General features: G+C 39.8%; 1 protein-coding gene across 4 annotated transcripts in view; it reads right to left on the minus strand.

Annotated features, from left to right (window-relative positions):
* Positions 1-561: 561 nt before the first annotated feature.
* KIF16B (kinesin family member 16B) overlaps positions 562-12,991 on the minus strand; it is a 143,103-nt gene continuing 130,673 nt past the window's right edge. For all 4 annotated transcript variants that reach the window (XM_064647585.1, XM_064647584.1, XM_064647583.1 and 1 more), the window contains one exon: positions 562-1,969. In XM_064647585.1, the coding sequence (XP_064503655.1) occupies positions 1,811-1,969 (159 nt within the window). In that variant the 3' untranslated portion in view covers positions 562-1,810. The remainder of the gene's footprint in view (positions 1,970-12,991) is intronic.

Here is a 12,991-nt window from a genome sequence, read left to right on the forward strand (position 1 = left end):
GTACCAGTGCCTCACCACAAGTGAGAATTTCTAGTCCAGAATTTCTTCATATTATCTAATAAACACAGCTTACGGGCATTCCCCCTATCCCTGCATGTCCTTGTGCCAAGTCCCACTCCAGTCTTCCCTTAGACCACGTGTAGGTATTGGAAGGGGGTCTAGAAGATCTCCCCAGAGCCTCTCTTCTCCAGACCACCAAATTTGTCAGTCATGATTTGCCTTTAGTGAAGCCACTGGCTGTCACCAATCACCTCATTGTTTACTATGTGCCTTAGCAGTTTCCAAGAGGTTCTGCTCCATGATCTTGCCAGGCACTGAGGTGAGACTGACTGGCCTGTAGTTTCCTGGGTCTTCTTTATTTCCCTTTTTAAAATTGGGAGTTATGTTTCCCCTTTTCCAGTCAGTTGGAACTTCACTGGACTGCCATGACTTCTCAAACATGGTGGATAGTGGCTTAGCCACTTCCTTGGCCAGTTCCCTCAGGACTGTGGATGTATCTCATAAAATGTGAAACATTACTGTTCCTATAATTTAGGTCATGAAATAAAAATGTCACCAGTATTGTTACTTCAGGTTTTAATGATAATTTTCTGTCACATGAAATAATTTCATTACCACAAACTACCAGTGGTCAGTGATGGCACCTCAGAAACAATGCTTCACACTCTGAATGAACAGCACATGAAACTTGCTTTTCCTTATGCATTTTAATAGCTAGAAGTCATTCAATTCTGATTTTTATACAACCAATTATACATTAACCTGTACACATAATCAATTCCAGTGTACAGATATTTTTGATTCTGCAGCAATACAAAATGAATTCTATCTATATATACATGTGCAAGTCTGAATGAGTCCTGAGTAATTTTAAAGTACTAATAGTCAAATCCTGCAAATTTTAACTGATGCAAATAAAATTTTGGGTTTACAGCTATTGTGAGGAAGCTATTTAAAAAATTATATATAGCACTTTGCATAAGCTTTATGCATAGCTATGAGTTCTGTACAGTGCAGAGTTTCCACTTACAGTCTTAGTAATTAGGAGATCTGAAAAGATGCTGACCATGTTCTTTGGTAACTATTGCTTCCTCTGCTTCTTCATTAATGGTGAGTGATTTGTTCTGCCTCAAAACAACCAAGTGTGGAAGACTTTGACAGGGTTTAAATTATATTCTTTCTGCTGCATATATTTTTGTAAACATTCAAGTTACTCAGGCCCTTCAATTCTTCTCAGGGAAACTATACAATTATACAGTCAAATAGCTAAAATGTGTATCTGGAAGGGGAAAAGAAATTGAAACAACAGTGGAGTGTGAGCATTACCTTAAACACGACAGAATGCTGTAAAGAAACAAAAGAGAAACTGTTCTTTAAGGAACAGCTTGGACAGAAACCAAAAGGCTGCTCAGAAACCCTCTGTCAGCATGACACACTGCCACGGTAAACATGAGATGCTCTCGAACTACCAGAACAAATTGTCTGAGCAAATGGGAAGGAAGCACTCCTGCCAAGAAGGGGTTCCAAACTCATCAGGAGAGTCAGAATCTTTGTACTGTATTAACAGAACAACTCACACCAAAATGTCCATATATCCCACGCCAGGAAAATGCAGGCACTAATATGAGAGCTGGTAAAGGACATGGGATAGCACTGGGGTATAGCTGTCTCTCTATTTGGTGTTGTTTGGATGCAATTTTCCAAGTATGGAGGAAAACGGTTTTTTGTCCTTCCTCTCATTCCTCTCACACCATGGAAGTGAAGGCACCACTCTGACTGCATTTCTCCAGCAAGGATCCTGGCCCAAAAGTCAGCTGGTCCCATGGCTGCTGTAGTCAAAAACGCCTTTCCTGAAGAAGGGTGAGAACTCGCAGATGGTGTATTTGGACAGTGTCAGCCCCACCTTATCGATGTGCAGTGGAGATGATGGAGATTTCAGCATGGCAGAGAAAAAGCTCCTGAGGTATTTCTGTGGAAGGAAATGCAAAATGTTGTAAGGTTTACATGATCAAATAATTGATTACAATCACTTTGAAGAATTAAATGAACACCAGTGTAAAAAAATAAAAATAAAAGAAACAAGATCGCCATGGCCTGTGAATAGTCCTTCTAATAAATATCAGCATGTAAATCCATTCATAAAATAGGTCTACTGAAATGTGTGTATTGAGCTCAGGAAAAGCAGACAATAAGTATTTTTCACTTTCTTCCTCTGCCCAGCTTTGCAACTCTTCTGTTCTGTGCCTGTGTGGTGCTTTCTGGTTTATTCTGCAGTCATGTAACGCTTTCTGCTAATCATGACCTGCTAATACTGTTGTCTAGCATTACCAAACACCATAGCAGGTGCAAACCTCAAATCCATTCTGCAGGAATTTCACTACATATGGACACAAAAGGGCTTCAAAAATCTTTCACTCATAAAGCCTCCACAAACCCCAAATGGGATTTGTTTTGATCAAGGCCATCTGCAGAAAGATTGCATGACTTCCATACTATCTCAGAACCTACCAGCATCTTTTCACTGAGCTGCCCTTGAAATTTCTTTTTTTTTTTTTTAAGTCTTACACATGAGAAGCATGTGTAAGATGCTTCCTTCTCATCCCAGAAGTTAATATTCACCAACCTCTGTGCCACTCGCAGTCATTTGTACCCACAGAAACTGTGGCAGCTGTATATTAACACAGTTAGTTTTCACAAACGTGATTAAGCTTCCTTCACATTTAGCATGACTTAATAAGTCATATTTATATCTTCTGAATGAAACAATGTAGATCAGTTGATCAGACAGGTGCTAAAAAATACCCTACATCATCCAAATAGCTGTAAAGGAAATGTCAACTGGAGCACAGAGATAAACTCCTTTGCTCTGCTACAGACTGACCACAGAAAGTCATAACTCATGAAATTATTCACTAATCTGGGATTCAGTGGGAATTATATCTGCAAGACAGAGAAGCACATTCTCCTCTGAAGAACACAAGGTTTGGTCACTTGAATGCAGCAGTTCTGGGGTCATGGAAATGGTTTGTTCAGGAAACTGTCCTAATTATTCACTTGCTTCCCAAGGTGAATTCCTCCAAACTGTAACAACCTATTATCTTTTTAGGTACCTTGGAAACCATCTGTATTAATATCACAGAAAGCAGGAAAACAATAACAAGAAAAAAAACAGCTGGAACATAAACTATTCTCTTGGCAGGAATGGTGAATGTTCTTTTTTATTCAGATCTGCCACAGGTTGTATTAATGTCCATGAAAAAAAGAATTCATTACAAAAGTGCCTTCAAGATGAATTCCAACAGACTAAGAGGTAATTTAAAGTGAGCAACAGATGTCATATCAACATTTATCACAATTAGTTCTCAAAGTAAGGTTCTTTAAAAAAAGTCTCAAACCAGTAATGCCTGAAGAATGAATATGGTAGAAAATCAAATGTAAAACATGTTAGAATTTTAGCACTGTGCTGTAAAGTTACTGCAGTAATTCCAGTTTATGGCTACCGAAGGCTCGAAGGTACCAAAATATCTCGCTGGACACATTACAAGACCTATTGCATTCACCTTGGTATGTATGGCCAGATAATTGACTGTCATGCCTTTCCTGTAAAGCCATTACTCATTGTTTTGGCATGATAGCTCTAATGGCAGAGTACAAAAAATCCCTCTGCTCTAAATATACACTTATGTGACAGGAAAACACTAGGAACTGCAGGCACACTTCTTTTCCCAGATCTGTGCTCCAGAGTTGCTCAGTGAGTATCACAGATTCTCTGAATATGAGAAAGATCCTTGGGAAAATGGCAACAAGCAGACTCTACCAGATAATGATGGAATTAATTTTGTATGAAGGTTTCCTGCCATATGGCTTGGCATTATGTGCTCTTCAACAACCACCTCTGAGCAAATTAGCACGCTTATAAAACCCAGATCTGCATTTGCCCTTGTTTGCAATGCTGATGTGTTAAGATAGCCCAGAGCTGGTGTGCCCTTGACACAAAGAAGCTGTTGCTTCATTGAAATACAGGCTGCTCTGCCCAAAGATGCTGGCTGGGAGTGACGTCCTGGAACGAGGGGAACACTGACTGACGGCGGCAGTGTTTGCTCACACCACAAGCATATGCCTCGATGAAAGAGCTGTGGCTGGACAGCACAGGGGAAGGTTGCTCTGTCCTGTTGGCTGCAATTAGGGCAATGAAGAAAGTGACAGGAGAAAAAGATGAGTGCTCCCTACCAACGCTTCCCAAATTCAGATGGGATAGGGAGAGGATGAGGGCCACAGCACGCTGGGAGTGGAGCAGCACAGCAACAAGTGCCAGAAATTACAGAAAGAAAACTTTCTTAGAGATCCAGAGGGGATTCAACACTGCAACCCAGGAGACCACTGCAAGCAGCTGGAGTGGGAGCAAGGCTAGATGAAAGGATCCCCTCTGTCAGGACTTGGTGGGCAGGAGAAAAGCTGTTTTCAAAGCTTTCATATTAAATCCACTTCCAGCAGCAGACACAATTTTTCTCTATTTACAGAATAGTGTTATTTGTGGTGAGTTAAAACTAGGTGGGAAGCACTCTGGTATTTTTTGATGTGTTCCTTGAAAAAAAAAATTCTTAGCAGGGACTGGCAAGTTCAGGATGCCTTCATAGAAACATGTCCAAATTTTATACAAATTAGTGTACTGATTTGCTTCCTACTGATAGCAACTAAATCATTGTCCCTGTGCACTACGTTACAGCTACTAGGTTTGCATGATTATCTCGGAAAGAAAAAACTAGTTAACTGCTAAAATATTCCAAAAGGCTCAGTTTTATTACTGATTTTCGTTTGTTAGCCTTTCAAAACTCTGGCCATTTGTTCTGGATTATTTAGCCTGGTAATCAGTGTTCTTCCAAATACACTTTGGAGTTTCATTTCACTAATAGCATCCAACCTGCTACGCTGCTGGTTTGCTGGAAAGTATCCTAATGATTCGTTTGTAAACGTCTCAGTGTGAGGGCAAAGGACCCTGAAACTGTAACAGGGATGTAAAATGGGCAACTTACACATCAGTAGTGTTTGGTTGTCCAGGCTAAACACACACTCAGGAACTAGTTTAGAGTACAAAATAGAGTTTGAAAGGCAGTTTAAAAAAAATAATCCAAAATAGGAAAAGCAGGATTCTGCCCTCTTAGAAGGCAATACAACTTGCACGCCCTCTAATTTAAAATTTATGACAGCTGTATCTGCAAATTTTAACTTTACAAGTGAAACAAAACTGTAGAAAGTGGTGTGAGGCCCAAAGGTTTTTCTTTCTTTACTTATCTGAGTAGTTTTCCTCCCTTTTAATTATGCAAATAGCAAAATGGCAACCATTTTAAAAGCTTATTAAAAATCATTTTAATAGGGTTCACCTTTTTAGCAATAGGCCAGTGTTCATCCTGAGCTCAATCCATCAGCACAGCAAAGTCATTCTAATGTTTTTTGCACTACTTCGTGATGTGGGAACCTCATAATTTTATACATTTCAATATAAAGCCATAACTTAATTTAAAGTTATTAAAGTTATTACAATCAAAAAGCTTTCTGAAATGTGGAATTCTTATCACCCTTTCAATTGTGGCATATTAAAGAGGAACTTAGTTCAGCGACATTGTTCTCCTAATCCATTACAAACAGCAATAGCCTCAGAGACCAATAGCAGAGCTTAGCAAGAATTGGATTTTTTCATTAAAATTTGGTGTGTTTAAAAACTCATCAACTCTGGTACTTGCAGAAAGCGAAAAAACTTTGAGCTTTTGCTTTCATACCGCTATTTCTAGCCATTCCCTCAAAAAAGTCAGTGTTTAAAATTCTTTAAAAGTTACATTTTACAGTTAGCATTAGAAATACCACCTGCTAATATATGCCAGAGCTGAAAGCACCAGAAACTTTAATAAGATAAACCTTACAAGGCTTTGGGGATTCTTCGAAACAATACCAAGTTTTCAACACCTATACATCAATGTGACAGTCAAAAGCTCTACCACAAGGTCATCGAAGGTCACTGGTGGTAGAGGCAGGACTAATTAACTTGCTCATCTAACTTTAGCATAGGCTCCTCTCCCCCTTTAATATAGATGCTAGTTCCTCTCAGCACCAATCACATAATTATTCTGTTGACTAGTGCTAAGCACTGCAGGCTTTAAATCAGACTTTGATTTGAATTATTCATAGAGCAAAGCATACGCAGGTATCACAGCTGTTTTCTATAGGATAGGAATCTGATTACCAAAAAAAAAGAAACCAAACACCCCAAACCAGACAGATTGAAACGTATTCCTTGACTCTGAAAAACCATACTGTGCTGTAATTAGGTTATTTGCAAAGTCAGATCTTCCTGAGGAAGACTGTACCTCAAAACAAGCAGACAGGCACATGCTTCACTTCCAATCTGTAACCATAAAAATAAGGATCTGCTTAGAAGACAAGGTATGCAAAGGGAGCCCGATGGAATGCAGAAATGGGAGCACATCTCCTCCTGCCTTTGTCTCCTAGAAAGTAATTGTTGGGCACAGCAAAGGAAAAATTAATATTTGGGGATCCTTCCCCAAATTAACCAACTTTCTCCATTTTAAACCTTTCCATTGATGTCCTGAAGAGAAAAAAATTACTTCCAGAGTGGTTTTTCAAAACTGCAGAAATGCCAGCTATTGTCACTAACTACAGCCTTTTGACAAAACAAAGCTGGGCTGAAATGGTACTGACAGGTGATGGTGTCCCACGGAGACTTCAGGTTGGCAAAGGGCCCTGTCTGGGGAGATGTTTTATACAGAACACAGTAAGAAAAATAGCATTCAAACTTCTCATTGGATCTACTACTTCCTTGTGTTTTGTTCTCTGCTTACTGGCAAAAGTCAGACACTGTACAGGGAGGTAAGTTAGGATTGGAGTGAAGAAGATATGAACCCTTACGAAAAGAGCTGCAAGCTAAACCAGCTCTGCTTAATCCAGGACACACATCATATCTCCACCACCACACAGGACTGGATTATCTGGGTCAGGTGTGGAGGACAGGGAAGGCCATTAGCCACAATACAGGAAGTTCCTTTACAAACTGAATTCCAAGGGAGCAGGTTCTCTTATGTCACACACCCCGACATTACAAGGTGTATTCAAGCTGTCCAAAGTGGGATGTTTTGTGCAGGCTCCTCCTGCAGTCTGCAAGGATAGCTCAGCCCTCCAGGTCACAAGTTGGTTCACCACAGTTAAGCTTCTCCCTTATGTCTGCTGCTCAAACCATCTGCCCTTCCCTCAGGGACCACCTAAGGCTAAACTTGCTAATCAGGAGTGAGTAATTGCCAGAATAATGCTCTCATAGCTCTCACAGTAGTTTCAGATCCATTTCTGGATTTATTAAATTTGAGCAAACGGGGAAAGAATTTGCAGATAGCAAGAGTACAGAATATGAGGTGGGTTTACTTTGGAGGACAGCACTCCAAAAGGATGGGGGACCTTACATGGGCTACAACTTCACCTCCATCAATTCCAGATTCATATCAATTCTCCACTCACCAGACAGAACTTGCTCAGAAACATTCTGGTCTTCTGTGGGGTTTTCTTTTTTTTTTTTTTTTTAATAAAGAAAACACAACGCTTCAATTCTTTTCCCCAACACCTTGACATATATTGCAAGATACCATAAAGCAGATTTGAGTAAAGTATGTGAGAGGAACAGCATGCGATATTCAATATCTCAAGTGATATTTCAGGCCCCTCAGGAAGCACCTAATGTCACCTCTGCATCCGCACACATTTATCTCTGCACACACCCTTAGGGTCATTCTGTGCAGCTGCGATTTCAGAGCAATGAGAAGAATACTTACCTGGTGCCTGAAGGATCTTATTTCTGTGAAAAAATTTGGGAGACAAAGCTTCTAAAATTATGACAGGATCACCTGGACCAATTATCTTTTGCTGAAAGACCAGGATGGCTGGGTTCTCCTTACAAAAATCCAGCAGTACTAGACACTGTCAGAGTGTCTAGTGCAAAGCCTCCTTGAGGAGCCAGAGGTGACAAATATCTCCAGAATGTGTCTGTCCCACGTATCAGAGAACTTGCTTGAGTCACACGTGACTTGCATAAGCACAAAGAGATTTCTCAGGAGAACAGACAGATTCACATGTTTGAAAATGACAAGTCACCACTGTGTTAGTCATACACTAAAGGGGGGGAGGGGTTTAATTGCTTCAGATTGACAGGCATTAATTAGGCTCATGGCTGGATAAACACAAGCTGAGAATAAAGGATTGGCTTGTTTTAATCAAACCCTTCCTGCTCACTTTGATTAGGTCTAATCAGAAGCAAGGCTGTTTACAGGTAATGCCTAGTAGTCAGCGAATAAATAAATAAATAAATAAATAGATTGATCGAGAACATCCCAGTCAGTATCACCTTACCCTGTGTGTTTGCATGTACAACTCCACCCCACACACCACTTTCCATCCCAAACAAATCCTACATTACAAGCATCTCTTAACAGAAATAATGCAAGTGTGGCAAATTATGCTAGGTTGGGTTTTTTGATTTACTAGCAAATACCTTGCCAATTTGACTGTGACACACATATGTAAGCTCTTAACTTGTTGGACTGAACTTGTTTGCTAAGAAGCTAGATGGGAGGAGGTGCGACTGCAAGCTCCTACCAAAAATGTAATGTAGCTCTTTTGTTAGTGAATTGATTTACCTATATAGTCCCCAAATATTAACATGGCTGTAAATGCTGGATCTATAAAACCAGAATTTTACTTTGAAAGCCGTTGCCGTTGTTGGAGCTACAAAGCTGAATGATGGAGACTTGACTTCTTGTCTCTGCAGTGGCACTAACACTGCAGAAGTCTGTGTTGGGGCTGGACTTTACCCAAAGCAGAGAGAGATGCAGCAACACCATACACAGCACGTTTAGAGGTACCTAAAAGACTTTGGAACTAAGCAGGTAAGAATCAAGCTCTTTAACCAGACTAAATTCAATCTAAAAAACCCTAGAACTTACATTTTTATCCCCTTGAGAAAGTCTGTCTATGTTTTTCATGCACAGCATAATGCAGATTCTGTGAATCAGGGTTAGTTTCCTCCACAGCTGTACAGGTGAAAGCAGATTCTACCACTGCATTTCCAGAAGTGTTTGACTGCCACTAAAACTTAACTTTACCCAAGGTGGTACTGAAATTTACTTGAATTCATACACCTTTTTGAATTTTCTTAATGTACATGTATTCTGAGAGATGCCAGTTATGAATCAAGGTGAAATTGCTCTCCCAGGTTTTCAAAATCCAAACTATTCATTATAGCTATTTGGAGCATTTTTCTGTGCAAGTCTGATGGCACGAGCACATTATGCTGAATTACTATTATGCCACATCAGTCGAATTAACTTCTGAAGACAGTCTACATCCCAAATTACAATCTTATTCTGACTGAAATTCATTTAAAATCCACAGGACTTCATATTTCTTACAACGTCTGCATGCTAAAAGCTTATATTTATTGGCTTTAGGCAGCTCTGATCAAAACTGGATTGTAGGCTGGCAGGAAAGTGGAAAAAAAGGCAGCAAAGGCTATGATTTACAGGTGCTCTATCAGTGTGAGTTGTCTTCAGGAAGTGAGTGGCTGTATTGAAAAGGATCAAAACAGACCTGACTAGTGAAGGAAACCCATCTTTTCTCCAGAGCACGAGTCAAAACAAGTCCTGTCAAAATTTATTCAGAAAGAACAACAACAAGATTGAATTTACCACGCATCCCTGGGCCGGCAGTGACAGCGTGTCGTCTGCTGGAGCGGCCTTGGCGAACAGCTACCAAAGCACTTGACATGCATCACCCTCTGCTTCCTCTGGTGAAATCAGATGCTGGAGGATGACTGATGTGCTGGCTTTGAAAAGGGATAGCACCGAGTTCAATCCAGTGTCCTTGGCTAAGCACCCCCTTTATTCATCTGCCCACATCTGAATGTGGAGAGCCATTACTGGAGACCGAGATAAAGGTACACAACTTCAAAACTTGATTTGTAGGGGGATCTTGGGCAATTTATTCTGACCTGACAGCAAAACACATTAGATCTGGAGCTAAACTGCAGCTCAAACTATATGCTGTCACATATTCTAAACTTACTAAATCATGATAAACATACCTCCTTATTTCCTGATACTCTGAAATATCTAAAAAGGAAAGAAAAAAACAAATGCCTCCAAAGTGCAAATCCTATTTAATTCTGGTTGCAATGGACATAAACATCTCATCTCAAAAGATCATTTTTGAGGTAGGGATATGAAGTTATGCAGCTAAAGAAACACCAAAATTCTTGTCAAGGGGAATGTATGTTATGCTAAGTTACCTATAGCAAACTCTGCAAAATGGGGTTTCAGACCCGATCTTGAATAACATCTTGAGTTGGAGCAAATGGGACCAAGGGGCTGCTTACGTTCATTATTCTTTCTGCATCCAATAGTTTGTAGGATCAGAGCTTAAAATTAACTCATCCAGAATATAACCCCAGGCTTTCACTCCTTCTAAACAATCATCTTTATCATCTGTTCCTATTATAAGAATAATGTCTTGTATTGCTGTGGGCCTGGCTGAGAGTCTACGGTATTTAATCAAAGTAATATTTTATTGGTATGGGATCAACTGCTGACCTACACAAAGTCCTAATTTCTGCTTCTTTGTATCTAGTGACTGTAATCAATACGTAAAACTAATGTTATTTATTCCCTTTTTGAAGCCAACTGGGTCTTACAAAAGAAGAAGAACCACCTAAAAAAGATTAAATGCTTCAGTGCTGAAAGCTGCAACTTTTTTGAGGGCTGATGCTTCAAAACCATGAAGACTGACGGATGGGGACCCAACGTGTAGAATTGCTCTCAGATGGCTAAATGCAAAGTCTTACTGTCTGCAGGCAAGGCAAGACTTTAGTGCTGTTGCTGAAAAGCAGTTATTTTTGTTCTTAAATTTTTCAATGGTTACTAGAGATTATGAAAGGCACTTAGTATAGACTAACTGTACCTAACAGAAAATGATCTATGACATGGATTTCATTTAACTATCCATATAACTATGGCTTTCATATATTGATATTCACAATATGGCCCAACCACACACCCTCTTATCTTTGTGGATGCACCTGTGCTCTTTCCTTCCCTGCTCCCACTGCATCCCTATTCCTCTAGTGGGAAATTAAAACCATCACTCCAAGATATTGCATTCTGTAGTTCAGACTATGGGTATGAAACAAGCCTCTCTAGGATTATCAAACAGCATTTGCAGCAGTTTACTTTTGCACTGGCAGTCATTTCTGGTGTGCATTCATGTCTGTAGAAAAAAAAAGAAGAGCTTTCTTTTATCTTCCAACGATTACCAAATGTATTCTGAACGCGTTCTGAAGTCCATCTCATCTAGATGCTGCTAAGAAAAGTACTTACAAATGGTCTATCAGAAGCAAACATTCAATCTGTAAGAGCCAGGCTGCTGAGTAGCTGCCTTTAAAGCTCCTTTTAAAAAGCTTTGGTATTAGGGATGCTGTTGTGAGCTGATACCCAAGTCTAATAATTTCTTTTCAATAACCACTTTGAACAAATATGTATATGGTAGCTTTGAAACTTTGTGACTGTAGTCAGTGAGGGCGGAAAAAAAAAATCAAACAGAAATGGTAACTTAAACCTCACTTGATCGGATTTTTGCAATAGAAACATCAATTGACCCGTAACTAGAATGAAGCAGGTTGTTAAACATATTAAGGGATGGCCCTGTGAAACAAAAGCCAGTGTGCCAGCAGGGATGTGCTAATGAAGTTCATACTCAATATTCAGATGATGAATCATCTAAAATCTCATTTAAATGTTTCTGTCCTCATGACTGCAAGGAAAACCTCAATGAATGAGGTCTCTGGCAGACTTGAATATTCTTTTGCCCAAATTTGTCAACAAGTATTTTGAGGTTTTTTTTATCCTCTGATGTTTCTTTTGCTGGTTGCCACCAAGGTGTTAATTTGAAAACTACTAAGACATTTAAATAATAAAAATGAATTCAAGTTCAACAAAAGGTGCTATTTTCATTATTTCCTGTTTTCCTTAAGTACCAAGTTCCTGGAGCCATTAAAACCCAGCAGACTCTCACTTTTAAAAGGGAAGGATGGCTTGCCTAACTTTAGAGCATTATACCAAAAATACCCTAGAAATCGTCACCTCCAAAGGAACTCAAGTGAAAACGCAAACTGAAAACCAAACAAAGGACTTGGCTTCTAAGGTAATCTACTTTTAGAAGGTTAATTTTGACTGAAGGTAACAGCAACATTTCAGCCAGTTCAGTGTCTACAATACTCTCCCCAGCCAGTGCTACAGACTGGACAGCAAAACTGAATTATGCAGCTCTTCCAAGATTTATTTCTGCCTCTTGCAGTAACACCTATCATTGAAATCCTCATCAGTAGACACCAGGAACTGAGGAGGTTAAGGACAATTGTATTATTATTTTTAAATAAATTGAGCACGTCTATTTTTTAAAGAGGTTCAAAGTACCAAGAACAAAGAAGAGGAGAGGCAATGCCAGGAAGATGTATGTGCTCCTACAAAACTTGACGTAGGCTCACCTTCCCAAACTGTCACAGGTTGACTTTCACTCCCTGAGCTCTGTAAGTGGCACCAAAAGGCAACACATGACTCCTACTGACTCTTGAAATGTCTGTTGATACCTCCCTGAAAAGCCCATTGGGGATTTTGCTTGCTCTCCTCTGCTGTCTGCAAACCAACCTGAGGAAATGCAGGCCTGGGAATAGGGAGAAGGAAACAGGGAACAGAGACAAGGAGACAGGCTGAGGCTTGGGGGAGTTCTTGTTTTACTTTAAGCAACCACCTGTTGGGATTTTGTAAGCATAGCAATCGCTTTTTCCCAAACACACTGGTGAGAGCAAGAGCAGTAAAGAAGGTCTAGTTGAGTGCATGACTGCAAGGCTTCTGACCAAGGAGTCAAGAAACACAACTCAATCTGCTAT

This window comes from Pseudopipra pipra, chromosome 3 (genome assembly GCF_036250125.1).
Source record: "Pseudopipra pipra isolate bDixPip1 chromosome 3, bDixPip1.hap1, whole genome shotgun sequence".
NCBI classification, from domain to species: Eukaryota; Metazoa; Chordata; class Aves; order Passeriformes; family Pipridae; genus Pseudopipra; species Pseudopipra pipra.